This window comes from Phyllostomus discolor, chromosome 1, assembly GCF_004126475.2.
Source record: "Phyllostomus discolor isolate MPI-MPIP mPhyDis1 chromosome 1, mPhyDis1.pri.v3, whole genome shotgun sequence".
NCBI lineage: Eukaryota > Metazoa > Chordata > Mammalia > Chiroptera > Phyllostomidae > Phyllostomus > Phyllostomus discolor.
Genome location: NC_040903.2, coordinates 201,400,062 through 201,426,464, shown reverse-complemented (window position 1 = coordinate 201,426,464; position 26,403 = coordinate 201,400,062). Strand labels below are relative to the sequence as shown.

General features: G+C 37.6%; 1 protein-coding gene across 7 annotated transcripts in view; it reads left to right on the top strand.

Annotated features, from left to right (window-relative positions):
• The window catches only part of CEP128 (centrosomal protein 128), a 433,346-nt gene that overhangs the window by 327,246 nt on the left and 79,697 nt on the right, over positions 1–26,403 (top strand). For all 7 annotated transcript variants that reach the window (XM_036012776.1, XM_036012791.1, XM_036012780.1 and 4 more), the window contains one exon: positions 25,667–25,716. In XM_036012776.1, the coding sequence (XP_035868669.1) occupies positions 25,667–25,716 (50 nt within the window). The remainder of the gene's footprint in view (positions 1–25,666; positions 25,717–26,403) is intronic.

The following is a 26,403-nucleotide window of genomic DNA, read 5'->3' as shown; positions in this document are numbered from 1 at the left end:
CTAGTGTTTTTATATACCAGTTTGCTTTCAGTTTGCAAGATGTAGTATTACTAAGTAATTAGTACATGCTCAAATAATACGATTATCTTGATATTTTTCAGATTGAAATTTTGGTGAATTTTAATGAAAATTTATTACAGTTGTTCATGTGGTACTTATGTAAGTGAATAAGAATTATAATTTCTGGTCTAATAAGATCTAATGTGGTAATCACCAAGGGCATCATACATAAGTCCTGTGATCAAATTATATGATCATTCTTTGTCTATGATATTCCTAATCTTAGAATTTAACATTCTTTTTTTTTCTTTGATTATATATATATACATAGCTTTCTATATGTTTTTCTTTTCCCCTTTTGTGCCTTTCACCAAGTCATTGTGAGATTTCCAAGACAATTTTAAAGCAATTTCATCAAAGAAAATAAAAGAATTCTGAAGTCTATGAAGAATATTGGACAAAAAATGTTTACTATTGTTTTAGACTATTAAAAGGAAGACTATACTTTTGTGGCTTGTACCACTTAAAATAACAAGATCATAGCTATTATTATGTCACAGGTGCTTTTAAATCTAAGTTTTCAAGAACATTATTTACCGATTTCTCATACTTAAAATATTTAACATTCTTTTACCATTTAACTTTGAGGAATACATGAAATAAAGCTGTAGTTTTATCTAGATGATTTTATTTTAAAAGAACCATACTCTAATGTTTTGACATTAGTGTTAAACTGAATTATACATTTATCTTATTGAGGTACTTTTTAGTAGATTTCACTGCTGATCTTCTTGGCCATAATTTATAATGTATAATTAATTCTTTCTCATTCCAAACCAAAATTTACATTAGATAAAAAATTAAGCACTATTTTTGGTAATTGATGCTAGTCTCTAGTTCTTTCTCCTCTTCAATAATTTATGACAATGGAAAGTTCTTAATATTCTCTCTTTAGCCTTTTAGTGTTCAATAAAGCTGAATTGAATAATATAATAACAAGTGAAAAAGTCTTATTTTACTGTTCTTAGACCATAATAGGTTCTCAATAAATACATTTACCACTGAGTCCAGTTTTAAAACTAAGATAATACATTACAGAACATATTGAAAAATATTGCTCTCAGTCCTATTCCTTTGCCATACATTTGCACACTTTTATTTTCTTATGAACTTTTCCAAAAATAACTTATGTACATGTGAGCAAATAGAAATACATGTTTTCCTATTAACTTTTACCTAGATGGTGGCACACGATGCACTGTTCAACATCACACTCTTCATTTAACTTGCTTTATCATCATGTAGATACTGTTTTTTTTTTATTGTTGAGCATGAACAGTTCTTGTATATTTTGGATAACAGTCCTTTATCAGATGTGTCTTTTGCAAATATTTTTCCCAGTCTGTGCCTTGTCATCTAATTGTCTTGATATTGTTTGTGTGAGCAGAAGTTTTTAATTTTAATGAAGTTCATCTTATCGATTATTTCTTTCATGCATGTTTCTTGGTGTTGTATCTAAAAATCATCCTGCAATATCCAAGGTTATTTAGGTGTTCTCCCATGTTATTTTCTAGTTTTATGGTTTTGCATTTTATATATAGATCTGTGATCAGTTTTGTGTTAATTTTTGTGAAGAGTGTAAGGTCTGTTTAGATTCTTTTTTTGTTTTTGTTTTTGCATGTGGATGTTCAATTATTTCAGCACCATTTATTGAAGAGTCTATCTGAGCTTCATTGTATTGCCTTTGATCCTTTGTCAAAGATCAGTTGATTATATTTATGTGGTTCTATTTCTGGGCTTAGTATTCTGTTCCATTGATCTATCCTTGCACCAGTACCACAGTTTCTTGAATGTCTTGAATACTGTAGCTGTATCATGAGTCCTGAAGGCAGGTAGCACCAGTCCTCCCACTTACTTCTTCTCCTCCAAAATGGTGTTGGCTATGCTGGGTCCTTTGCCTCTGCACAGAAACTTTAGAATCAGTTTGTCAATATGCCAAAATAACTTTGCTGGGATTTTGATTGGGGTTGCGTTGAATGAATAGGTCAAGTTGGGAAAACTGACATCTTTACAGCATTGAGCTTCCCTATCCATGAACATGGGATATCTCTCCATTTATTCAGCTTTTCTTCCATTTTGTTCATCAGAATTTTGTAGTTTTCCTCAAATAAATCTTATATACATTTTGTTGGATTTATACTTAAGTATTTCATTTTGGGAATGCTACTGTAAATGGTATTGTGTTTTTAAATACCATTTGTTCATTGTTGATACATAGGAAAGCAATTGACTTGTGTATTAACTTTATAACCTGTAACCTTGCTCTACGCACTTATTAGTTCCAGGAAGTTTTGTTTTGTTTTGTTCTGTTTTGGTAAATTAGGATTTTCTATGTAGACAGTCATGTCATCTATGAATAAAGACAGTTTTATTACTTTCTTCCCAATCTGTGTATCTACTTTCTTTTCTTGCTTTATTGCAAGACTTATGAGTACGGACTTCCTCTACAGTGTTAAAAAGGAGTGATGACAGGAGACATTCTTATAGGAAAAGAATCAAATTACTCATTAAATATGGCATTAGCTGCAGATTTTTTTGTACATTTATTAAATCAAGCTGAAAAGTTTTCCTGTATCTCTAGTTTACTGAGAGATTTTATCATGAGTGGGTATTGTACTTGGTCAAGTTCTTCTTCTGCATCTATGTGATCATGTGATTATTTTGATCTTTTGATGTGATGGTTACATTAATTGATTTTCAAATATTAAATCTGCTTTGAACACCTGGTATGAACTCCACTTGGTTATGGAGTATAGTTCTTTGAAAACATTGTAGGATTCAATTTGTGAATATTTTAAAGTATATTTTATTCATTATGCTATTACATTTGTCCCATTTTTTCTCCCCCTTATCTCTTCTTTTTCTCCTCAGAGAGGGCTCTGCCTGCACCCTCCCTCCTTATCCCCTCCATCCCTGCTTTCCACCACTTCCCTTACTTCATGTCCATGGGTTGTACATATAAGTTCTTTGGCTTCTGCATTTCCTGTACTATTCTTAACCTCCACCCCCTGTATATTTTGTGCCTACCGTTCATTCTTCTTCTTCCCTGTACCTTTTCCCCCATTCTCCCCCTCCCCCTCCCCATTGATAACCCTCCATGTGATCTCCATTCCTGTGATGCTGTTTCTGTTCTATTTGTTTGCTAGTTTTTGTTTTTTTGGTTCAGTTGTTCCTAGTTGTGAGTTTGTTGTCATTTTACTGTTCATAGTTTTTGATCTTCTTCTATTTCTTGGGTAAGTCCCTTTAACATTTCATATAATAAGGGCTTGGTGGTGATGAACTCCTTTAACTTGACCATATCTGGGAAGCACTTTATCTGCCCTTCCATTCTAAATGATAGTTTTGCTGGTTAGAGTAATCTGGGATGTAGGTCCTTGCTTTACATGACTTGGAATACTTCTTTCCAGCCCCTTCTTGTCTGTAAGGTTTCTTTTGAGAAATCAGCCTATAGTTTTATGGGAACTTCTTTGTAGGCAACTCTCTGCTTTTCTCTTGCTGCTTTAAAGATTCTCTCCTTATCTTTAATTTTGGGAAACTTAATTATGATGTGCCTTGGTGTGTTTCTTCTTGGACCCAACCTCTTTGGGACTCTCTGAGTGTCCTGGACTTGCATGTCTAGTTCTTTCATCAGATTGGAGAAGTTTTCTTTCATTATTTATTCAAATAAGTTTTCAGTTTCTTGCTTTTTCTCTTCTACTTCTGGCACCCCTATGATTTGGATGTTGGAATGCTTAAAGTTGTCCCAGTGGTTCCTCAGCCTCTTCTCATTTCTTTGAATTCTTGTTTCTTCATTCTGTTCTGGTTGGATGTTTATTTCTTCCTTTTGTTCCAAATTGTTGATTTCAGTCCTGGTTTCCTTCTTTTCACTGTTGGTTCCCTGTATAGTTTTCTTTATTTTAGTTTGCATAGCCTTGACTTCTTCCTCTATTTTGCGTCCATACCCAGTCATTTCTGTGAGCATCCTGATTACCATTGTTTTGAACTGTGGCTCTGATAGGTTGTCTGTCTCCTCATTGTTTAGTTGTTTTCCTGGAGTTTTGATCTGTTCTTTTATTTGGGCCATATTTCTTTGTCCCTGTGCATCTGTTACATGTTAAGGGGTGGAGTCTTAGGTATTTGTCAGGGTGGGGCAACCCTCTTTTTTCATTGAAGTACTCTCTGTGGTGAAGTAGTCAGAGAGGCAATAATGCCACTTACTCATTTGCTTGACTCCCCATCTCCCCCATCCCTGCTTTTTATCACTTCCCTTGCTTCCTACAAGCAGATTGTGCCCTTTCAAGTGCTGATTCCCAGGTGGGTGGGTTTGTGTACATTCTATGATCCCGTGGGCCCCTCCAACATACTCTCCTGTTAGACTAGGAGTTTTTTCCACTGCTACAAACCCTGACAGGTTTTTACAGCCAGAGGTTGTGAGGCTTTATGTCCCTATGCTGGAATCCTGGGTTGTATGGTCTGTCTCACTCCCCAGTTGTTTCTCCTGGCTTATCTGCACATAAATATAGGATATGCTGGTTGGCCAGCTGCCACCTTGCCCACCCTGGTCCACCAATCACTGCCTTGATGTGTGTCCTCTCCACCCTGGCTGCCCATCTCTGCCCCTCCTACCAGTCTGGATGAATGTTTCTTTTTTAACTCCTGGGTTTTCAGACTTCTATGCAATTTGATTTTCTGGAAGTTCTCATTGTTTTTTTTTGTTTTTAAATTGGTTGTTATCCTTCTTTTCGTGTGAGGAAGTGAAGTGTATCTACCTTCGCCTCCATTTTGGCCAGAGAGTCCAGTTTGTGAATATTTTGTTGAGGATTTTTTCAGCTATATTCTTGAGAGACATTAGTCTGCGGTGTTCTCTTCTTACAATGTTTTTGCCTGGTTTGGTATTAGGTTAATTGTGATCTCATAGAATGAGTTAAGAAATACTCCTACTGCTTTTATCCTCTGAAAGAGATTGTAGAGAAAGGGTATGATTTCTTAAGTGTTTGGTAGAATTTACCAATGAACCCACCTGGGCTGGGTGCTTTCTGTTTTAAAAGGTTATTATTGATTTAATTTCTTTAATAGATATAGGTCTATTCATATTGTCTTGTGTGCGTTTTAGCAGATTGTGTCTTTCAGGGAATTGACCTATTTTATTTAGGTTATCTAATTTGGGAGCATAGAATTATAAGTAGTATTAATTTATCCTTTTAATTTCTATAGGATCTGTAGTGATGTCCCCTCTTTTGTTTTAACAGTACTTTGTGTTCTCTCTCTCTCTCTTTTTTTTTTAGTCAGCCTGGCTAAAGGCTTGTATATTTTATTGACCTTACTAAGAACCAGATTTTGGTTTCATTGATTATTCTTTATTGATTACCTATTTTCAATTCACTAGTTTCTGTTCTAATTCTTTTTTAAATTTTAATACAGTAACTTTTTTCTTTTTTAAAAGATTTTTTTTTATTTTGTATACTTTTTATTGTTGTTTTAGAGTGTGCTGTTCCTACTTACACAGTTTACTGTAAAACAGTTTGTTGTGTGAAGACAGCAGCAGCCTTGATCATCACATGCTTACCATATCTTTTGTGTCATTTTCCCTTGCATTTGTTTCCTTTTTTTTTTATTATTTTCTTTTTGTTTGTTTGTTTGTTTGTTTGATATATTTTATTGATTATGCTATTACAGTTGTCGATTTCCCCCCTTCTCTCCCCTCCACCCTGTACCCCCCTCCCACCCACATTTCCCCCTTTAGTTCATGTCCATGTGTCATACTTATGAGTTGTTTAGTTTCTACATTTCCCGTACTATTCTTGCCCTCCCCCTATCTATTTTCAACCTACATTCTATGCTACTTATTCTCTATACCTTTTCCCCCTCTCTCCTCCTCCCACCCCCCTGCTGCTAACCCTCCATGTGCCCTCCATTTCTGTGGTTCTGTTCCTGTTCTAATTGTTTACTTAGTTTCTTTTGGTTTTGCTTTAGGTGTGGTTGTTAATATTTGTGAGTTTGCTGTCCTTTTACTATACATGTCTTTTCTTTATCTTCTTTTCTTAGATAAGTCCCTTTAGCATTTCATAAAATAAGGGCTTGGTGATGATGAACTCCTTGAACTTGACCTTATCTGAGAAGCACTTTATCTGCCCTTCCATTCTAAATGAGAGCTTTGCTGGATAGAGCAATCTGGGATGTAGGTCCTTGTCTTTCAGGACTTGGAATATTTCTTTCCAGCCCCTTCTTGCCTGTAAGGTCTCTTTGGAGAAATCAGCTGACAGTCTGATGGGAACTCCTTTGTAGGTTACTGTCCCCTTACCTCTTGCTGCTTCTAGGATTCTCTCCTTCGTTTTTACCTTGGCTAATGTAATTATGATGTGCCTTGGTGTGTTTCTTCTTGGGTCCAACTTCTTTAGGGCTCTCTGAGCTTCTTGGATTTCTTGGAAGACTGTTCCCTTTGCCAGATTGGGGAAGTTCTTTATTATTTGTTCAAATACGTGCTCAATCTGTTGCTTTTCCCCTTCCGATTCTGGTACCCCTATAATTCGGATGTTGGAACGTTTAAAGGTGTCTTGGATGCTCTTAATCTTTTCCTCAATTTTTTGAATTCTTATTTCATCATGCTTTCCTGCTTGGTTGATTCTATCTTCCTTCTGGTCCACTGTATTGTTTTGAGACTCAGATTCCTTCCTTTCACTATTGGCTCTCCTCCGCGTGTCTTCCTGCATCTGTTTTATGGTAATCTGCATTCTTTCATCTAAATTTCGTCCAAAATCAACCAGTTCCGTGAGCTTTCTGATCACCAGTGTTTTGAACTGCGCATCTGATAGATTGGCTATTTCTTGGTCACTCAAAAGGATGAGTCCTGGGGGACTGCTCTGCTCTGTTGAAAACATATTTTTTTTCCCCCCGTCTCTCCTTTTTTTTTCTGGTCCGGTTGCTCTTGTTATGGTGGGGGATGGAGCCTTAGGTGCTCACCGGAGCTGGGCACCCCGGTCGCTAGATTGTGACGTTATAAGTGGGGGCGGGAGCGGGGCGGGAGAAAACAATGGCGGTAGTTCCGTTCCCCTGGACTCAGACCCTTGTCTGGGCTTCCGGGCCACGAGTCCTGCCCTGGTCCACAATCGCTACCCCTCTGGGTCTGCCAGCCGCAGCTTGCGTACTCAGGGATCACCGCTACCTTCTTGCGCCCCCGGATGGCTGTTGCGCCGATTTCGCGCCAAACCTTCCCCCGACCTCCGCGCGCGCTGCCGACCCAAGCCAGCCCCGCGCCCACCCGGCTCGTCTTCTCCTACCAGTCCGGATGAACGCGTCTACTTCAGCTTCTTGGCTGCCCGACTTCCATTCAGATAAATCCTCTGCCGGATCTGGGTGTTATTCTGATAGTAAATTAGTGTTGTAAATTATTGTTTTTCTAATCTTGGTTGTACGAGGAGGTACGGTGTGTCCATCTATTCCTCCATCTTGCCGGAAGTCCCTAAAAGATTTTTTTAAAGTACTTTCCTTTTTTTTTAAAGATTTTATTTATTTATTTTTAGAGAGGGAAGGGAGGGAGAAAAAGAGAGAGAGAGAGACATCAATGTGTGGTTGCTGGGGGCTATGGCCTGCAACCCAGGCATGTGCCCCAACTGGGAATCAAACCTGTGATGCTTTGGTTCACAGCCCGAGCTCAATCCATTGTTCTAATTCTATAATTTATTTTCTTTATGTTACTTTGTGTTTAATTTGCTTTTTTTCTAGATTCCTAAGATAGAAACTTAGACTACTAGATTTTTTAATTTTTAATTTTTTCTAATATATGCATCTCATGTTAGAAGTTTCCCTGTAAATGATGCTTTTATAGCATCCCACAATTTTTGATAAGTTGTGTTTTTATTTGCATTTAGTTTAAAATATTTCTTAATTTCTCTTGATATTTCTTTTTTGGCTTATGTGTTATTTATGTACACGTATCTCCACATATTGAGGGATTTTTTTAGTTTTCTTTGATTATTGATTTTTAGTTCGATTCCATTGTGGTCTGAGAACAGACATTGTTCTGTTCTTCTGTATTTGTTAAGGTATGTTTTATGGCACAGAATGTGGTCTATGTTGGTGAATGTTCTATGTGAGCTTGAGAAAATTATGTATTCTGCTGCTTTGGAAGAAGGAGTCTGTGGATATTAATTATGTCCAGTTGATTGGTGATGTTGCATTCAACTATGTTCTTACAGACTTTACTGCCTACTAGATCTGTCCATTTTTAATAGGGGGTGTTTTAGTCTGTCCATGATAGTTGCATCTGTTTATCCTGTAGTTCTCTTCAGTTCTGCCTCATGTAGTTTGATGTTCTCTTATTTGGCACATACACATTAAGGATTGTAATAGTTTCTTTATTACATAATGCCCTCCTTTATTCCTAATAACTTTCTTGCTTTGAAGTCTACTCTGTCTGAAATGAGTATAACTATCCCCAATTTTTTTCTTACTAGTCTTAGCATGTTTTATTTTTCTCCACTTACTTGTAATCTGTGTATGTCTTTATATTTAAAGGGTATTCCTTATAGATAACATACAGGTGGGGCATAGTGTTTTCTAATCCACTCTGACAGTCTGTGTATGTCTTTAGGCCATTGATATTCAAAATGATTTTTGATGTAGTTGGATTAATATCTACCATTTTTGTTACTGTTTTCTATTAGTTCCTCCTATTCTTTGTTCCTCTTTTTGTCTTTTGTGATTATAATTTAGTATTTTACATAACTCTATTTTCTCTCTTCTTAGAACATCAGTTACATTTTTAATGAACTTCATTTTTAGTGTTTGCCCTAGAAGTTGCAACATGCATTTAGGATTGACACAAGTCCACTTTGATTAGCTCTGTACCACTTCACAGATAATGTAAGTACCTTATAAGAATGAAGTAACCTGCTTTTCTTCCCTTTTGTCCCTTACATTATTATTGTCATTCATTTCACTTACATATAAGCATACATGAGTATACATACATACACACAAGATATGTACATAACATACACAATTGAATACATTATTGCTCTTATTACTTTGAACAAATGTTAGGTCACTTAAGAATAAGAAAAAAAATTGCCCTGGCTGGTGTGGCTCAGTGGATTCAGCATTGGCCTGAAAATCAAAAGGTCTCCAGTTCGATTCCCAGTCAGTACACATACCTGGGTTGTAGGTCAGGTCCCTAGTTGGGGCCGTGTGAGAGGCAACTGATAGATATTTCTCTTGCACATAGATGTTTCCTTCTCTCTCTTTCTCCCTCCCTCCCCCTTTCTCTAAAAATTAAATAAAATCTTTTAATAAAAAAAGAATAAGAAAAAGAAAAGTTTTTTATTTTACATTCACTTATTTCTTCCTCTGTACTCTACCTTTCTTTATGTGGAATCATGAGGCTTCCTTTTTATGAGGCTTACTTTTCACTTTAAACTTTTTTTCAACAAGCAGGTTTTGCTTTTTTTAACCCACGTACATGTGTAATTTAAAAAATTTAATCCTTGTGTCCTCTTTTGGTCCAGAAAAATATGAGTCCAGGTGTTTTCTTCTTATTGCATTTTTTCCACAGGAGTGATTTCTCCCAAAGATGGAGTGTTGTGCTATTTTTGCCTGCTATTTACATTGAGGTTAACTCTGTTGGTTAGAGTGTACTGGTAATGACACCAATGACATGGGTTTTATTTCCATGTGGTTCAGTTAACTTGGTTTTCCACTGCCACAGACTGCTCCCATAATTATGTCTAAAATGTGTTTTTGGCTCGTGGGAGACCTGATGAAGCGAAGTGCAAATCCATCAGCTTGTGGGAAGATGGCAGCCGGATGCTCCCCCAGCAGGGGAAGGCAGGAGCACGGGAGAGGGCGGCTATCACCATGCAACCTCTAAATTCGTATCTTACACAAAACTCACAGTATTCATGCTTCAGAGTGCAAGACATGTGACTGAATGTTTTGGTTTTAAAGGTTCAAAGTCAGTTACAGGCAAGCAGTTTCAGTTTATAGGTAAATCTTAAAATACTAAACAAGGTTACTTTAAAAAAAATGAGTCATGCCTTGCCCTTCCCAATTACATAATATTTGCTTACCCAAATGCTTTACCAAGTTTAAAATATCACAATATTATATTTGAAATCACATAAAACAGATATTTGATTATGTAATTTATTGCAAATAAAGGTTTTAATGGAGAAATTTGTGATCTTAGTTTTGCAGTAGCATAGTTATGTCTGCAATATTCTCCATTATGGTTCAGAAATCTCTCAAATCTCAAAAACCAGAATACATTAGTTTTTAATACAAATTTATAATATATAATCATTTAGTCAGTATTCATTGTGTTTTACTGGATTCTAGGTACTGTAATGAGTAAGTGCAAAGAGACCCTTTGCATTCTCCAAAGAGCCCTCATGGAATGAGGAAGGTGAAGCAGATAAATAAGGATATATTTTTTTAAAAAATTATTATTTAAAAATTGTATGAAAATGCTGTGTTAAAAGCAAAGCAGGGGGTGGTGACCCCCTGGGAGCAGTCATTAAAGGTTTTACCCCCAAGCGCAAAGCTTTGCTGGTTGCTGAGGGACAGGTGAGAGCCAGCCCGGTACGCTGGGTAGATAGGGCACTCCAGGGATGGATGATACGAAGCGGGATGACACACGCCGGGACCGTCACTTGCCTTATGGGAATGGACTGCTCTGGTCTGCACGGAGAGAGCTCCTCAACCCTGTCCCTTGATCTCCTCGTTCTGTTCCCGTCTCCCTCTATATGGAAACCTCTGCCTCCACTGTGGAGAGGAGGTGGGCTCTGTGGCATGAGTCTGCGCCTTTGAGATGGCTGGCATCTGAATAAACCGCTTTCCTTTACATCAGCACCTGCCTCTCGAGTGTTGGCTTGCGTAGCAGCAGGCGGCCGGACCTACTTTCAGTTATGAGTACAGCACCTTCTGTTTCCCAAACATAACACTCCCTAATTTAGGGAATGTAAACAGTGAGCCTTTTTCTTTGTTTCCCTGTTTTATAAGCCTAGACTCCCTCTAGCCTGTTATGATTCTATATGCCATTTCTAGCTAATGCAAATAAGAGAAGCTGCTGATGAAGAGAGGAATTTTAAGGAGACTTCCAGAAGTATTGTGGCAATAAGAAATGGATCCAGCCGGCGTGCCCGTGGAGTTCACAGAGCCTGGCTTTTTAAAATAATGTATCTGCAAGTCACCACTACCATCTAATTTGGGATCCACACTGTTTGCCTTTTCTGGGCCTCTTTTTCAGTCAATATGCCGCAGATCCACACACACGAAAAGGCAAGAGGCCTCTGTGGCTATTAAATAGTCAGTCCAGTGGGAAAGGAAAAGTTAATTAAAATCTATGAAAATGAAATGAGTAACCTTTAAAGATAGGCAGTACAATGTGGCCAATGTTAATATGACAATTTGTTAACGGAGTAGGCAGTTGTAATCACTATTAAAAAATTACTTGAGGCTTTTTTATGTTTAGGAAAACTTACTGATTAATGGAAGCAATGACCTGTGAGATTATCCATGAAGACCATTTGCCATCTGAATATAACGCCAAAGAAAACACTCATTTAAAATTTTTCTTTTCATGCTATAATCTTACATTGGAAACTGTTTTGGTTTACTTTTATTTTTTTATTAAGAGTTAATTGGGTAATTTTTGAATCCCTTTTTAAATGAGACGTTTTTATGTCTCGTTAATAGGAAGAGAATAAAACCACTAAAATCCCAGTCTTACCTATTCATGAGTAGCCTTTTCCATCCGGTGCCTGGTTTGGGGGAAAGCTGTCTTTTGAGAACATTTTTGGTCTTTTTTTGCCTTGATGCTGACAAGAAAAGAACTGATATGACAAATAAGAATATTTGTGTTGTATAATCCATTTGTGTGAACATCCATTTGTGCTGTTACTCTGTATTCAGATGAAACTGTTGATTTGTTTGTTGGACTTCAAAGAGAGCTCTGAATAAGATGAAATAAAAGAATTATTGTAATTGTGAGAATTAAAAAAAACTAAGAAGGAAGACCTAAAATTATCTAAAGTATATTTACCCTGGGTATAAAAGAAAACAGATACATAGTAGAGGTGAATGAGAATGAATTTTTTCCCATGTCCTTATTATCTATAAACAGTCCTAACAAAAATTACTTAAACTACATGAGAACCTGTTTGGGTTTCTACAAAGTTTGGGGGATGATTGCCATCCATATTAATTCTGAATAATGTTACTGCTACAGATTGAATCGCTCAACTAATGTTTAAAGACTGTGCAGCAAGCATCCTACCAAAGAACAGTCCTTAAAATCTCAGTGCTACATGGATCTTCATAATAATCTACTCCACTCCCATTATTTTACTGGTTTGATCACCGTGGCCAAGAATGAGCACATGTCTATATTTACCAGTCTTGTTAGCTAACAAATAGCAGAGGAAGAGTAAGAACTTAGGTCCCCTGTTCCCATTCTTGTATTTTTTCCACCATGCTGAGTAAACTGTGCTGACTTTGAATGCCCTTGGTAGACACTTGGCCATTGACTTGAGCATTACTGATTGGCCTGTCGTGTATGGGTTTTGCCATGATTGCCCTAACTGACAGTTTTCAAATCTGACTAGATTCTTCTGACTTTTGCCAGAGGATAACTCCTTTTAATGATTTCAGGAAGATTAGAAGGGATAAAATAGAGAAAGAGGAATATGAAGCATATAAAATAGAGGAAGAGTAATATGAAGCACAATAAGATAAACTGTAGCTATAGCCCAGAATGGTCATTTTGAAATGCTGGTAGTGTATACCTATTTTGTATCATCTGATTTGTCATCTTTTCTTGAAGTCTGTGGTGATGTTTCGGTATCAGTTCAGGATGGCAAGCTCTTTCTGGCTTCCCAGGTATCAAGTATAGACGTAGACACCAGAGTAGAGCAAAGTAGGAGTAAAGGTTTCCTCTTCTTACGGCTCCGTTTACTGTATGGACATTCGTAAGAAATTTAGCTTTTATTATCTTGTTAAAAATGTATTGACTCAGTACATGTTTCTTTTGCATATATTATATTCTGAACTAAAGCTACTGAAATTGATTACTTTTCAAAGAGTTTGAATCTAGTAGCAGATCCAAATAGGTAACCATTAACTATAGTAGAATAAACACTACAATAAAAGTACAAACAAAGTACTTTGGGAGAACAGAAGCAGAAGCAATTTCTGTAGGAATATGAGTGGTATTTGGGCGTGGCATGGTTTGGAAAGTCAACAGAGGATTATTTGTTTTAAGCTGGGGTTTGAAGAATGGTTGGGTATTTTCTTGTTAGTGGAGTCTAGGAAGGACATCACAGATAATGGAAGAAATACTGCAGTGATGACAGAAGATGATGTGTTGAAAGTAAATTTGTAGATGGCTGCTTTATAAATGACATCCTCAGGAGTTTGGACATCTCAGCTCGGAAAGTACTAGACACATTTCTCTGTTCTCTCCTGCCCCTATATCCACGGAGGGCATCCGAAGTCAATTTAAGAACCTCCTTCCACTTAGTTCAGGTCTGTCCCGAGAATATCGACCATACACACACCAGGAAGCTGTCATCCATCAGTCACTTACGGCAGCGCAGATGAAATCCAATACTGTAAGCAGTTCAAAGCAAAAAATGACACGAGCGTATCTGTTTTAGATTCATAACTCAGGGATATGTGGTGGAATGGTTGAGTGATAGGAGAGACAGGGAGGGGAAGGAACACAGCAAAATGCTACCATGATAATACAGCCAGAATTTCAGGATACACTTTTGAAATAGTATGTATAGAACTTGAAGATGTCACTCATTGCTTCTCTGAAAGTTTTAGTAAAGAACTTTTTCCCTCATAACATCCATTTTGTATTTAATAAATACTGCACTGTTTTGCAACATCCTACTATACTCATTCCCATGAATTCAAGTCAACAAGGAAGGATGTAATTTCTAGTTTGTAAGATATGGAGAGAGGGAGGCAATAATAATATAGAATCTCAGTCTTCAGAATGCAGTATCTGAGAGAAAGCACATCAAATTATCAACACAATTTATATTCGTGATAGTAGTAATTATATCTATATAGTTATGATGAAATAAAAATTGTGATTATAATTACTATTATTTGATAAGGTTATAGACATTATCTTAATCATTATAACAATTGCCATTTTTGTTTCATTTAAAGAGTCATTAATTAGCCAGTTATCTCTTAATATCTTTATCTGTCATCTTATCCAAAGTCTTTCTGGATTTTTAAACTAAACTCTTTATTTTAAGGACAATTTTCTGTTCACATGAAGTTATAAGAAATAATACTGAGAGATCCTATTATACACAAAGATCTTAATCTTCAACAAGATTAAGGGTAATCTCCCTTACCCATTCCCCTAATGAAAATCTCTTACAAAACTATTGTACAATATCACAATCAGGGTATTGACACTGATGCAATCAAGATAGAGAAAATTTCCCTCAACACAAAAAACCTTCATGTTGCTTTTTATAAGCCACACCTACTTCCTTCCCACCCCTAGTCCATCCTTAGCCTCTGACAGCTACTAATTTGTTCTCCATTTCTATAATTGTGTTTTTATCTGTTCATTGAGCTGTGTTTATATACCTCCGACAAGACCATACAGTCCTGATACTGTAGTTATATAATAAGTCTAGAAATTGAGTAAACCAATCTTTCTCCCCATTTATTCTTCTTTAAAAAAATTGATTTACCTATTCCAGTTCTTTTTCCTCTTAATATAATTTAGAACAATCTTGTATTTAGCTACAAAAATATTATTGGGCTTTTGATGGAAATTGCACCTAACTTGTATATCAATTTGGAGAGAATTGATACCCTTACAATACGGATCTTCCAGTCCATGTACACCTCACTATTGTTTTGTAGTTTTTAGCCTACACATCCTAAACATGTTTGGTTAAATTTACACTTGTTTCTTCTTGTAAGTCTTGTCGAGTGGTACCATAATTTTCAACATTTTGGTCCCCACATGTTCATTCCTGATATATTGAAATATAATTCATTTTTGTATGTTTAACTTGTATCCTGTGGCCTTGCTGAGCCCACGTAGTGATTCGAGGAGCTTTTGTTCGTTTGTTTTTTGTATTTTTCATAGATTCTTTGGGATTTTTCTATGAAGACAGTCATGTCATGTGCAAATAGGTACACTTTTATCTCCTTGTTCCTAAGCTGTACACCTTTTCCTTTCTTGCTTGATTGCACTGGCTAGGTCCTCCGATGCCATGGTGAATAAGAATTGTGCAAGAGGATGTTCTTGCCTTATTTCTGATCTTAGGGGGAAAATGTCTCATCTTTCCTCCCCGTTAAGTGTAATGCTAATTGTAGGGATTTGTAAGTACTCTTTATCAAGTTGACAAAGTTCCATACTACTTTTTTTCTGAGTTTTTTCTTTAATCATAAATGTGCAATGAAATTTTATCAAATACTCTTTATGCATCAATTGATATGATCCTGTGATTTTTATTTTTTAGCTTGTTAAGATGATGGATATATTAATTGATTTTTGAATATTAAACCAGCCTTACATTCCTAGAATAAACCCAACTTGGTCATGATACATAACTCCTTTTACTAATTCTATTTTGTGATATTTTGTTAAGAATTTTTGCAACTGTGTTGAAGTGGGAACTATAGGTTTTTTTTTTTCTTTTTTTTAAACTGTATAGTTTTGGTAGCATGTTGATACTAGCTTGATAAAATGAATTGGGAATTACTCCTTTTTATTCTGTTTTCTGGAAGAGGTTGTGTAAAATTAATTTTCTTCTATAAACATTTGGTAGAATTCACTAGTAAAACCCCCAGGCCTGGAGATTATTTTTTCCCTAGGAGTTCTAAAATTACAAATCCAATTTCCTTAATAGTTACAAGACTTTGTAAATCATATGTTTTATACTGGGTATATCATAGTAGTTCGTGTTTTCTATAGAAGTGGTACATTTCATCTAAGTTGTCAAATTGGTATGTTGCTCATAGCCTTCCTTAAATATCCTTTTGATATTTACAGGATTTGTAGTAATACCACTGTTTCATTCCTGATGCTGACAATTTGTTGGTGATTTGTGTCTGTTCTCTCTCTGTCTCTCAGCTATTTGTTTCATTGATTTTTCTCTATTGTTTTCTTGTTCTCAATGTCATTGATTTCTGTTCTTATCTTTATTATTTCTTTTTCTGTTGCTTGGCATTTACTTTTTCTTACTTTTTCTTTTTTTTTACTTTCTTGAGGTGGGATCATAGAGTATTCTATACAGTTCCCTCTCAGCACTGCTTTGGCAGTGTCCTAAAATCTCGAATATGTTCTGTTTTCAATTTTACTCAGTTATGATTTTTTTCTCTGCCTTGAGACATTCTCTTTGACCCATGGATTATTTAGAAGTGTTTAGTTTCTAACTGTTTAGAGGCTCTCCTTCTATAGACCTATGTTTCTGTATATGCTCCATGATTTTCTGTCTAGTTGTATTATCAATTGTTGAGAAAGTGATATTGAAATCTCTAACTTTAATTTTGAATTTTTCTAGTTTTTCTTCCAATTATATTACTTTTTTCATCACATGTATTACAGCTTTGTTTTTCTTAAGTACTTACATATATAGCATTGTTACTTCTTCTGGTAGATTAGCCTTTATAAATCATTATATAATGTTCCTTTCTGTTTTGGACAATTTTCTTTGTGCTGAAATCTACTTTATCTCATATTAACAAAATCATTTCAGTAGTTTTTCATTAATGTTTTCTGGGTGTATTTTTTTCCATTTTTTACTTTTATCCTGCCTATATCATTATATTTAAAGTGAACTTCTTATAAACAGCATATAGGTGGGTCCATGGGTCATGTCATGAATTAATGGCATAGTGGTCATTAATCCACTCTGCCAATTTCTTTTAATTGATGTACTTAGACTGTTTTTATATATTGTAATTATTAATATGTTGGGATTTAAGTTTGCTAGTTTTGTTTGTTTTCTGTGCATTTACAAAAAACTTCTCTGTTTCTTTTTCTGCCTTCCTGTGGGTTATTTGAGCAATTTTTAGAATTCCATTTTGATTTAACAATTGTGTTTTTAAGCACATCTCTTTGGGTAGATTTTTTAGTGGTCATTCTAACCACTAGATTATAGATAGATAGCTATCACAGTCTGCTGCTATTGTCATTTACCAGTTTGAAGTGTAGAAACTTTCTCCTTTCATGTTAAAATATAATTCTTAGACATTTCTTCTATATACATGTAAAAAACACATCAAATAGTGTTAAATATTTTTGCTTTAATCATTAAACAGTTTTAAAACTGCATAGGAGAGGGAAATCATTTGGATTTCTTCATATTTTTTATTCCTAGTCATTTAAGATGTTTTTTTATTGTTTCTTCTTTATTTTGGAGAAATTTTGTAGTCATTTTTATTTAAAATTTTTTTTTTATTTTTAATTTTTTCTGAAAATGTGTTGACTTCATCTTCCTTGTTGAAGGATATTTTCACTGTGTGCAGGGTTTTGAATTGTTGATTTGTTTCTTTCAGCATTAAAAAATGTGTTATGGCCTCTGTGGTTTCTAGTGAGAAATTTTCTAGCATTTGAATTGTTTTCCCCTGTACCTAAGGTGTGTTTTTCTCTCACTGCTTTTAAGACTTGTTCTTCGTGTTTGGTTTTCAGAATGTTGTCTCTAACGCATTTAGAGTAGATCTAGGGTAGGCCTAGAGAGTCTGGAAGGTCTCAGAAACCTAGGTCTGCTATAAGAGCAGGCACATCAGGAAACCAGCACAAACTTTTGTGGTGTCCATGAACAGGACATAATTGAAGAATAAGTCAAATATGCAGGATTTCTATAGGACCGAAAACACTTACATACTTGCACCTTATGAGTCCTGAACCAAAACAAAGTTCATGATAAATTACCTTCTAGCCTAAAGAATTTAAATAAAAGCCAAACTTTCTCTCAGATGAGCACAATAAGATATAGTGTATGTAGGAAGAAACATGATTTTATGCCTCATTTGAGCATTTGAAACTTCTTTTAGAAGTGGTGTTTATAGTACATCATAAACTTCTCTTGTTCATTTTGCCAGCTGTCTCGTGTGGTCCTTCGACCAAGATAGCCCTTAAGCCAGTTTAGGACAGTGGCTAGTTTCTAGTGAGTCTGTTCTTATTTTCTCTGCTGTTGTTGCTAGTAGAAATGACAAAACTTGTAATATTTGGCCAAGTAAGAACCTTTGTTCTGTATCTTGGTGTTTCTCCGTGCCAGAGCCAAGATGGAGGTGAAATGGGGTTGATTGCTGTGTTGTTTTCTATAGATTAGCAGTTTTGTGGAGATAAGGTTTTAAATCTCTAGAGTTGACAAGATGGAAAGTTTCAGCAGACATGAACTGACATCAAGTAAAATATGAGTACCTGTATTTGGATGTTTCACCACACACCCCAGAGACAGACAGCGGATCAGAACCCTTTCATTTGTTGGGTCATGTGGGCTCCATCCGTAGACCAGCATGTTGTTTCAGCGTCTGAGACAAACCACAGAGGATAGCCATACTTTTCAATGTTGTTCTTCATTTTAACCTGTGTGTTTCCTGTGGTCAGGCCGGATGGGAAAACTCTTAACTCATTGTGGTGTGTCCAGAGATTACCAGTGGGTGGCAGTAGACATGGCAGAGTTCTAAAAGTGTGGCTACCAATCCCAGATGGGGTGTAAGAGCAGTACACTGGAAGGCTTCTTTGCTTATGTGTTTAAACATGCAAATGATTATTTTTTTCACACATTTTCCTTATTTTAGCAGGAATACTGAAGGGTAGTTTTTGAAAAACAATAATAAAAACTGACATATATAATTCTTACTATGCACCAGACACTGTTTTAAGTGGTTTACATATATTAATTTAAAACCAATACATTTGATTATTTTTTAGGTATTTTGGCTAATGTAGAGTCATTATTATTCACTTATTTTATTTACTTTTAGTAGTGTAATAGAATAGGAAGAAAATGTATTGACAAATATCACATTAAGATGAGGGACTGCTCAACTGTCATTCATTTAAAGAAAACTTTTGAGGTTTGTGAGTGTGTGTGAGAGAGAGAGATATTCTGTATGTTGTGTATTGAATACAGCTTGCCAAAAACAACTGCCTTTTCAAGTGTCTAAATATTTGCTTTTCATCAAAACCAACTGGTTTTAGAGCCAGAAAGGAAGGGGAAAGAGAGCGAGAGAGACATTGATTTGTTGTTGCACATACTTGTGTATCCTTTGGTTGATTCCTGTATGTGTCCCGGCCCTCTCTGCAACCTTGGCATATTTGGAGGACGCTCTACCCAGGGCGATCAGAGCCACGTCTTTTGATGTTGTCTCCCAGAGTTGAGGCACTTCATGATGGCAGCCAGTAACTTCTCACAGATGGCCGATGTTACATAAGTGCTTCAGCAGCATTTCCTTTAGGTTTGAGGAGGCATCAGAAACGTATACCCATCAATGAAGAGGTTGGACTACGACGTCACTTCAATACAAATATTAAAAGGCAAAGAAGGGGCATCAGTGTTATGTAAAATGTATTGACACCTGTCCAGTTTAGAAACCCTAGGCTCAGGTTCGTGCACTTCTGTTCACTGGGTGGCATTGACAGTGACTTTTGACCTACCAGAGCTCAGTCCTCATCTATAAAATGAGAGGAGGTTGGATTAGATCAGTGATTTTCAGTCAGCATACTTTGGAGTCTTGTGGCCCCACCATGACACCACAGGGTTGAGCCCAGGGTCGGAGGGAAGTCCGCCAGGCTGGGCCGCACACCCTGCTCTTTTGCTTCCACCAAAGCAGCTTCCTTTCAACTTTCTAAATTACGTGTTTATTATATACATGTGAAAGTGTGTATGATGTTACTTATAAGACAAAATTCTACTTCTTTTAAAGAAATGTAAAAACCTTGATCCCCACAGTCCCTTCTGTCCTTAAAATGTCAATGTTTCTACTAACTGGGGAGCCAAGGAAGAAAAAGAGAAACTGACCAGTCTTCAGCGTGCAGTGAGTGTCTTGAGTATCTAGTATACAACTGTGGGAGGCTAGGGCTGTTCAGAACCTCTTAAGGGTCGTAGTACACTGTTTAATTCAATCAATCTTCATACAACACAACTACCACCCACAGAAGAATAGCTCACATTTACTTTTTAAAAAGTATTGAATTCTTTTGAGAATTTACATTATCTGTCATTTTAGTTAAATGTCAGGACACACAGAGTAACACTCAACAGGAGTACTGAATTATTAAGGGAGGTACAGAAGCCAGAAACTAAATGCTTTTCCCTAAATTGCAATCATCAATTCACCACATTCTGCTGCCAGTGCTTCTCTCTCCAGTGTTGTTGTTGCAAATGTTGCTGTGTTTGAAGTTCTGTCTCTGCGACTTCTTCTCTGTTACCAGATGGGTTGACTTACAGTATGGAATATGTGTGTGTGTGTGTGTTAATTTCAATAAATATGTTTCAATAAATATATATAATCATATATGATTATATATGTATATATTTCACATATGTGAAATATATATTTATTAAATTGAGAGAGAGAGAGAGAGAGAGAGAGAGAGAGGAAGGGAGTGACAGAAAGAAACATCAATTTGTTGTTCCACCTATTTCTGCATTCACTGGTTGCTTCTTGTATGTGCCCTGACTGGGGATTGAACCCACAACCTTAGTGTATCAGGACAACACTCTAACCAACTGAGCTACTCAGCCAGGGCCTAGGTGAGATTTTTTTAATAGTAATAATTAAAGGAAAACAAAATATTTCCAAACTTGATCTTCAACCTTTCCTGTGAGGGGCCAAATTGCTAGATGGGTGTGTTGCTCATGCACACCTGGAAATGATTATCTTTTTAAAAGTAAATCAAGCTGGCTGGTGTAGCTCAGTGGATTGAGCACGGGCTGCAAATCAAAGCATCGCAGGTTCGATTCCCAGTGAGGGCACATGCCTGGGTTGCAGGCCACGTCCCCAGTGGGGGCCACGTGAGAGGCAACCACACCTTGATGTTTCTCTCTCTCTCTTTCTCCCTCCCTTCCCCTCTCTAAAAATAAATAAATAAAATCTTAAAAAAAAAAAGGTAAATCAACTAACCAACAGCCTATCTGGTTCCTCGGCTACCAGGAAGCAGAATCAACATTTTTAAAAAAAGGGGGCAAACTTCCTTGAACAGTCAGACCACTAGTTGTAAAGACTGCAAAGAAGTGGTACAAGACTGTCTTAGTCAAAAATATGGTCGTGATCTGTTACCCTGAGTGTTCCAGAGAAATGCAAAGTGGAAGAAAAACAAACTAAATCGATTCTCCAATTCTCATTCATGGTGTCCTTTTTAAAATGGGATTTCCCCCTTCCTTCTTAATGACTATGTATCATAATGAGTTAGTATCAGCTCTTTAAAGAGTTGGAGCCAGTCCAAAGAAAGGACACAGGACTGCTGCCCTTCTCACCAAAAAAATCTTTCATTAACTAATGTTGATGGAAGCACATTTCGACACATCAATTTGCATGGCAGTTGAATTGCTGCTTGTATTGAACAGCAAACCAGAAAATAATAAAGCAAAACAATAAAACATGAACATGCCAGTGGTGAGCAAGGGAGCAGAGTGGCCCTTTAGTTTTTCCATGCCGATCATTTGTTCTAAAGTTGGTCAGGGACAAACAGCAAGATTGCTTGTTACAACCACTAACCACACTCACTTTTTGTCAAAGCATTAGGTCACTTCAGCTTCCTAGAGGTTCCATCCATATTCTCTCATCTCGTGTCCATTTGCAGTAGAGTAGTCGCTTCTCAGCAGTGCCCAATAGTCATATTTCATCAGCTAAACAAAGTTAATAACTTTGTTTGTCATTCCTAATGCATGTACTTGAACAGTGCACCTAGGAAGTGAGCAATTGCACAGAGCAGTGATATAGACAGGAGAGGAAATTTGGGGGATGCAAGCAAGTAGCAGTGCTAGAGAAATAGTAGGTAAGAAGGGTAGATGACATCAGAGAACTCCTGAAGGAAGTGATAGAAACAAAAACGTGTGCATTTTTTAGAATGAGAGTACGGAAAAGGGTACAATTAAGTCCTGAGCGGTACAAATGAGAACATGGCATTGTAGATGGAGCAGGAAGTAGAGGAGCTGAGCTCTAGCCGTGGCTCTAGCACTATCCAGGTAATCTCAGGCAAACCATTGGCCACCTTTGAGCCTCATGTCTCCCTCTGTTTATGGTAGAATGAAACGTTTCACTACAGAATAGAAAGTTCTTGCTCACTCTAAGTTCTCCAAGTCTCTGAACAGAGAAAAAGGTTCAATATTACCACATCTCCAGAAATGTTTAAAAATGACAGCAATCCAAGTAAAGCTAATTTAAGTAAAAGAAAGTAATGTGTTACAAGTCCAGGAGTTAGGTATGCTTCAGGCAGGAGTGATCTGTCCTCAGCCAGTTCTCTCTGTCTCCTGGCTCTGCTTTCTTCTTTGCCAGCTTCACTATTGTACACGCTTCTTTTACATCATAGAAAATACAGGCTACTATAAACTAGTAGCTTCAGGAGGAGAGGGATTCTCTCTCAGTTTCCAAAGGAATTCTGCTGGCGTTGCTTAGTTTATATGCTGTAGGAGGTAAGGTGTTCTGACTGGCCAGCCTGGGTCATGACCCACTTTTGTGGCAGAAGAGGTTCATTGGGCCCCTTGTTTGAATGTTTCACAGGAATCTCATGCACGAAAGGGACAGGAAGTTCTCACAGGGAAGGGATGTGGCACAGAGAAACACAGAAACACAAGATGTCCATGCCTACTCTTGACATAAGCTGGGATGACAGCTGGCGGAGCTGAACAGGAGGGGGGGTTCTATATTTTAAACACCAATTGTAAGAATTCTCTTGTAGCTGTGTTTGTTCAGCCATCCAAAATCAAGCATTGTTACTAGTGTCAGCTTTGTTGGAAGACCAACATGACCTTTACGTACCTGGAGAAAACTGGGAACCTAATTTTTAATTGCAGTAACTCTACTACGAAATTCTGTAGGTAAACTTACATCTATATTTTATCAGCTGTGTGAGTTGATTTGGGCTATATAAGTGATCCATTATTCATTATTTGTCCAGTAAGTTTTAGCTAAGGTGTGTGTGATGTTTGCCATACCAAGTTGACTCTGGAGGAACGGGATCAGTTTCCTTTAATGGTTGATGGACTCCACCATCCAATTATACGATTCCACTGTACCATTAAACAGTGTAGTCATTACAAGGAGCCCAGCTCTGAGAACCCCCTGATATCCTTAGGTTGTGTAGCAAAATGGCTAAATCACGTAGGAACAGAACAGTGATCTTACAAACATTGAAGAGAGGTGTGTTGAGGACATAATTTACTGAAATCAGTTGGAGCCGGCATCTATTGCTTTGGCCTGTCCACTCTGCCTTCTTCTGTTAAGAGCACCCTGATTTTGCTTTGGCAACTGTTCCTTCTATCCTTTATCCAATCCTTTGGGGATTATCAGTGAAAGCACTCCGTGCTTTCCCCTAGCCAAGCAGTAGGCACAAGACCTAAGCTAGGCTCATTAGCTCTTCTCTTTACGGAATTTCACCTTGAGTGGAGTGACACAAAGATTAGAGGCACCCAGGATAAAGTGCCCATTAGTTCACACCCTCTGCATCCCTATCCACCCAGACCCAGTTGTCATTCTCTCCCAAGCCTGGATCCTTTCCCCCCACATCTCTGTTCATTACTCCTATAGCCTTCTCATTGATTCCAAAGGCTTTCTGTTCAGTTAGTAACTGGTTGCTATCAGTTAGCAAGCAGTAGGCACCAAACTACCTCCAAATTCCATTTATTTAGGTCTTGATTCTGTGAGTTGGAGTTGGAGTTGGCACTGGGCTCAGCTGGACTCCCACTTGTGTCATCTGTGGTCATCTTCAGTTCAGCTGGGCATCTCTGCTCCTGGGCATTTGCTGGCTGCCAGTGGGGGCAACCTGCAGGGTGTCAGGGGTGGGAAGAGTCCTGGACCATGTGTCTCTTGTCATCTCTGCAAGCTGGGTTCATTCAGATGGTAGTGACAGAGCTCGAAGTGGAAAAATGAAAATGTGTGACCTCTTGAACCCTCAATGCAGATTTATACAAAGTTGCTTTTGCTGTATCCTGCTTACAAAATCAAGTCAGGAAGCAGCCCAGATGCAAGATGTGGAAAGTAGTGCTTGTGGCCCCTTCATGGAAGTAGCTACAATGTCACAATGCGAATGAGTAAGGACACAAGGAGAATGATTGAGGGCGCTTAATCTACCACATTCACTTTGGTTTCTGCACCATACAGCTAAAGAACCTTATATGCCCACCAAAAAACTCTTTAAAAATCCACTCTGATGCATTTCCATGCATGCTCCTTTAACTTGATTATAACTGATTATGAGAGGTGTGGGAGCAGAATTCAGCTCCCCTCTGAGATACAGAGCAAAACTACCTCTAATCCTTAACCCCAGTGCATTTTGTCTTGAGAGGCTTGCTTGCCACCCAGTCTCAAGGTGCCATCACCATCCATTATATCATCCGCTAGGTCTCCTGAAGTTTCAGTGTATTGCCCGCCCAGCTGCGAGATATACCAGCGTGACTTGGCTTTCCACTATATTATTGCTTCCTGCTGCATCTAGTATAACCCTTACTAAACACATTTGCATTTGCCTTTCTGGGATGTATATATATATAATTTCTGTAAGTTATATTTTCCTTTTATGCAGCACGGCCCCTTGTAAGCTATATCCATCACAGAGGAAGGCAAATGCTAATATTAATGTGCGCTGCGGTAGGTGTTTATTGCCAGTTGTCATCCAAGTTCTGACTCAGCCCAGCCCTCTCTAGGTTTGTGAGATCTAATAAGATCATAGCACCGGGTGGTATAGCTGCAGGCAGAAAATCCTACTTGCCAAATATATGCATATATATTTTTACAACAAGTTCGTAAATTAATGGAGGGCACCAAGACAGCGTGGCTGTGCGCAGGCATTTAGGCAGAGCTCTCTTCAGCTGACTGCCTCCCCGTCCAGCCACTGAGCTCTCTGAGATGGTGCCAAACCCTTGGTCGGGTGCAGCTTCAACGCTTCCCACCCTTTCAGTGTGAAATGATAATTAATGTGACTTCACAGTTAAGGTGGTGTTCTACTTCCATTAATAACACCCATTATTCCAGGGTATTTTAATATGGTTATAAAAACTGACTCTGGAGGTGGAACTTGGCTTGGGAATTTAAGAGCAAATGGTTTGTTTCTAATTTTTCTTTCAAAAGAAAAAACTTTTTTTTTTTAAGGAAAACTTTGTGTTACTGTTGAGTTATACAAGCACTGGACCCAGTTTCTAAAATGCTGGTGTGATTTCGGATTTGTGATGAACCTGGTCTCCTTCTCCGGTATCTCCACCAGAGCTAGGACCTCCCAGGGTTTCCCAGGGCCCCGCGCTCTGCCACATCTCATCCATTGGGGCGAGGGGCGTTTCGTTCACAGTGCTTCTCACACTTGACAACGAATTCTATTTCCTGGCAATGGTTTATACAAGCCACTGGCTGAATTGGGTTTGATAATAAGATGCAACCAATTTTTACATCATATTTTGATGGCTGTTTTACTTTCTTATTATAGATCTGCTGGAGGAGAGCCACCGAAAAGATGAAGAAATGGAGTCTCTGCAGGTAAACTAACTTCTGCTGTGGGGCAGGTACCCTGGGGATAAAAACATTTTTTTTTTGCTCCGTCGGGCTTTAATATTGCCCCATTCAGACCACTGTGGCAAATGGAGTAAAAATATACATCAGAACTTTAAAGCCCACGTTGGACTTTGCTTCCTGTAGAAGTGTTTAAGAGCATTTATAATCTCCTAAAGCAAGAAGCCGACTCAGCCTTCACGCTGCTCGTGAAAGGAACCTTTATTCCTTGGTGTAACTTCATAGGAGCTGTAGCATTAGGAAATGAAAGCAACATCTTTGCGATGTCATTTCCCCCAAAACAGGGCTGATGAATGAGGATGGATTCATGGCTTCTACATACTCAGGTGAAAGTTAAAAGTGTTCCGACTCCATGAATGTCATCTACCAGTGACCAACCCAGAATATTAACACATATATGGACCTTAGACTTCCCCTGTCTAAGGCTCTCAGTTCACTATGCATTTATCCACATTTCCTGAATTGGGAAATTGAGTTTGAAAAGTTACACTAGAGTTTTAATTGACATTTTCAAGGAACGAGCAATTGATATTAACTTGGCATTTGACAAGAAGTTCTCTTTCTTTTACCTTGGGCTGACTTACAAATGGGTAACTCAAGTGTCTGTCTTTATTAGGGGAAACATAATCAGCTACACTCACATGACAGCAGCAA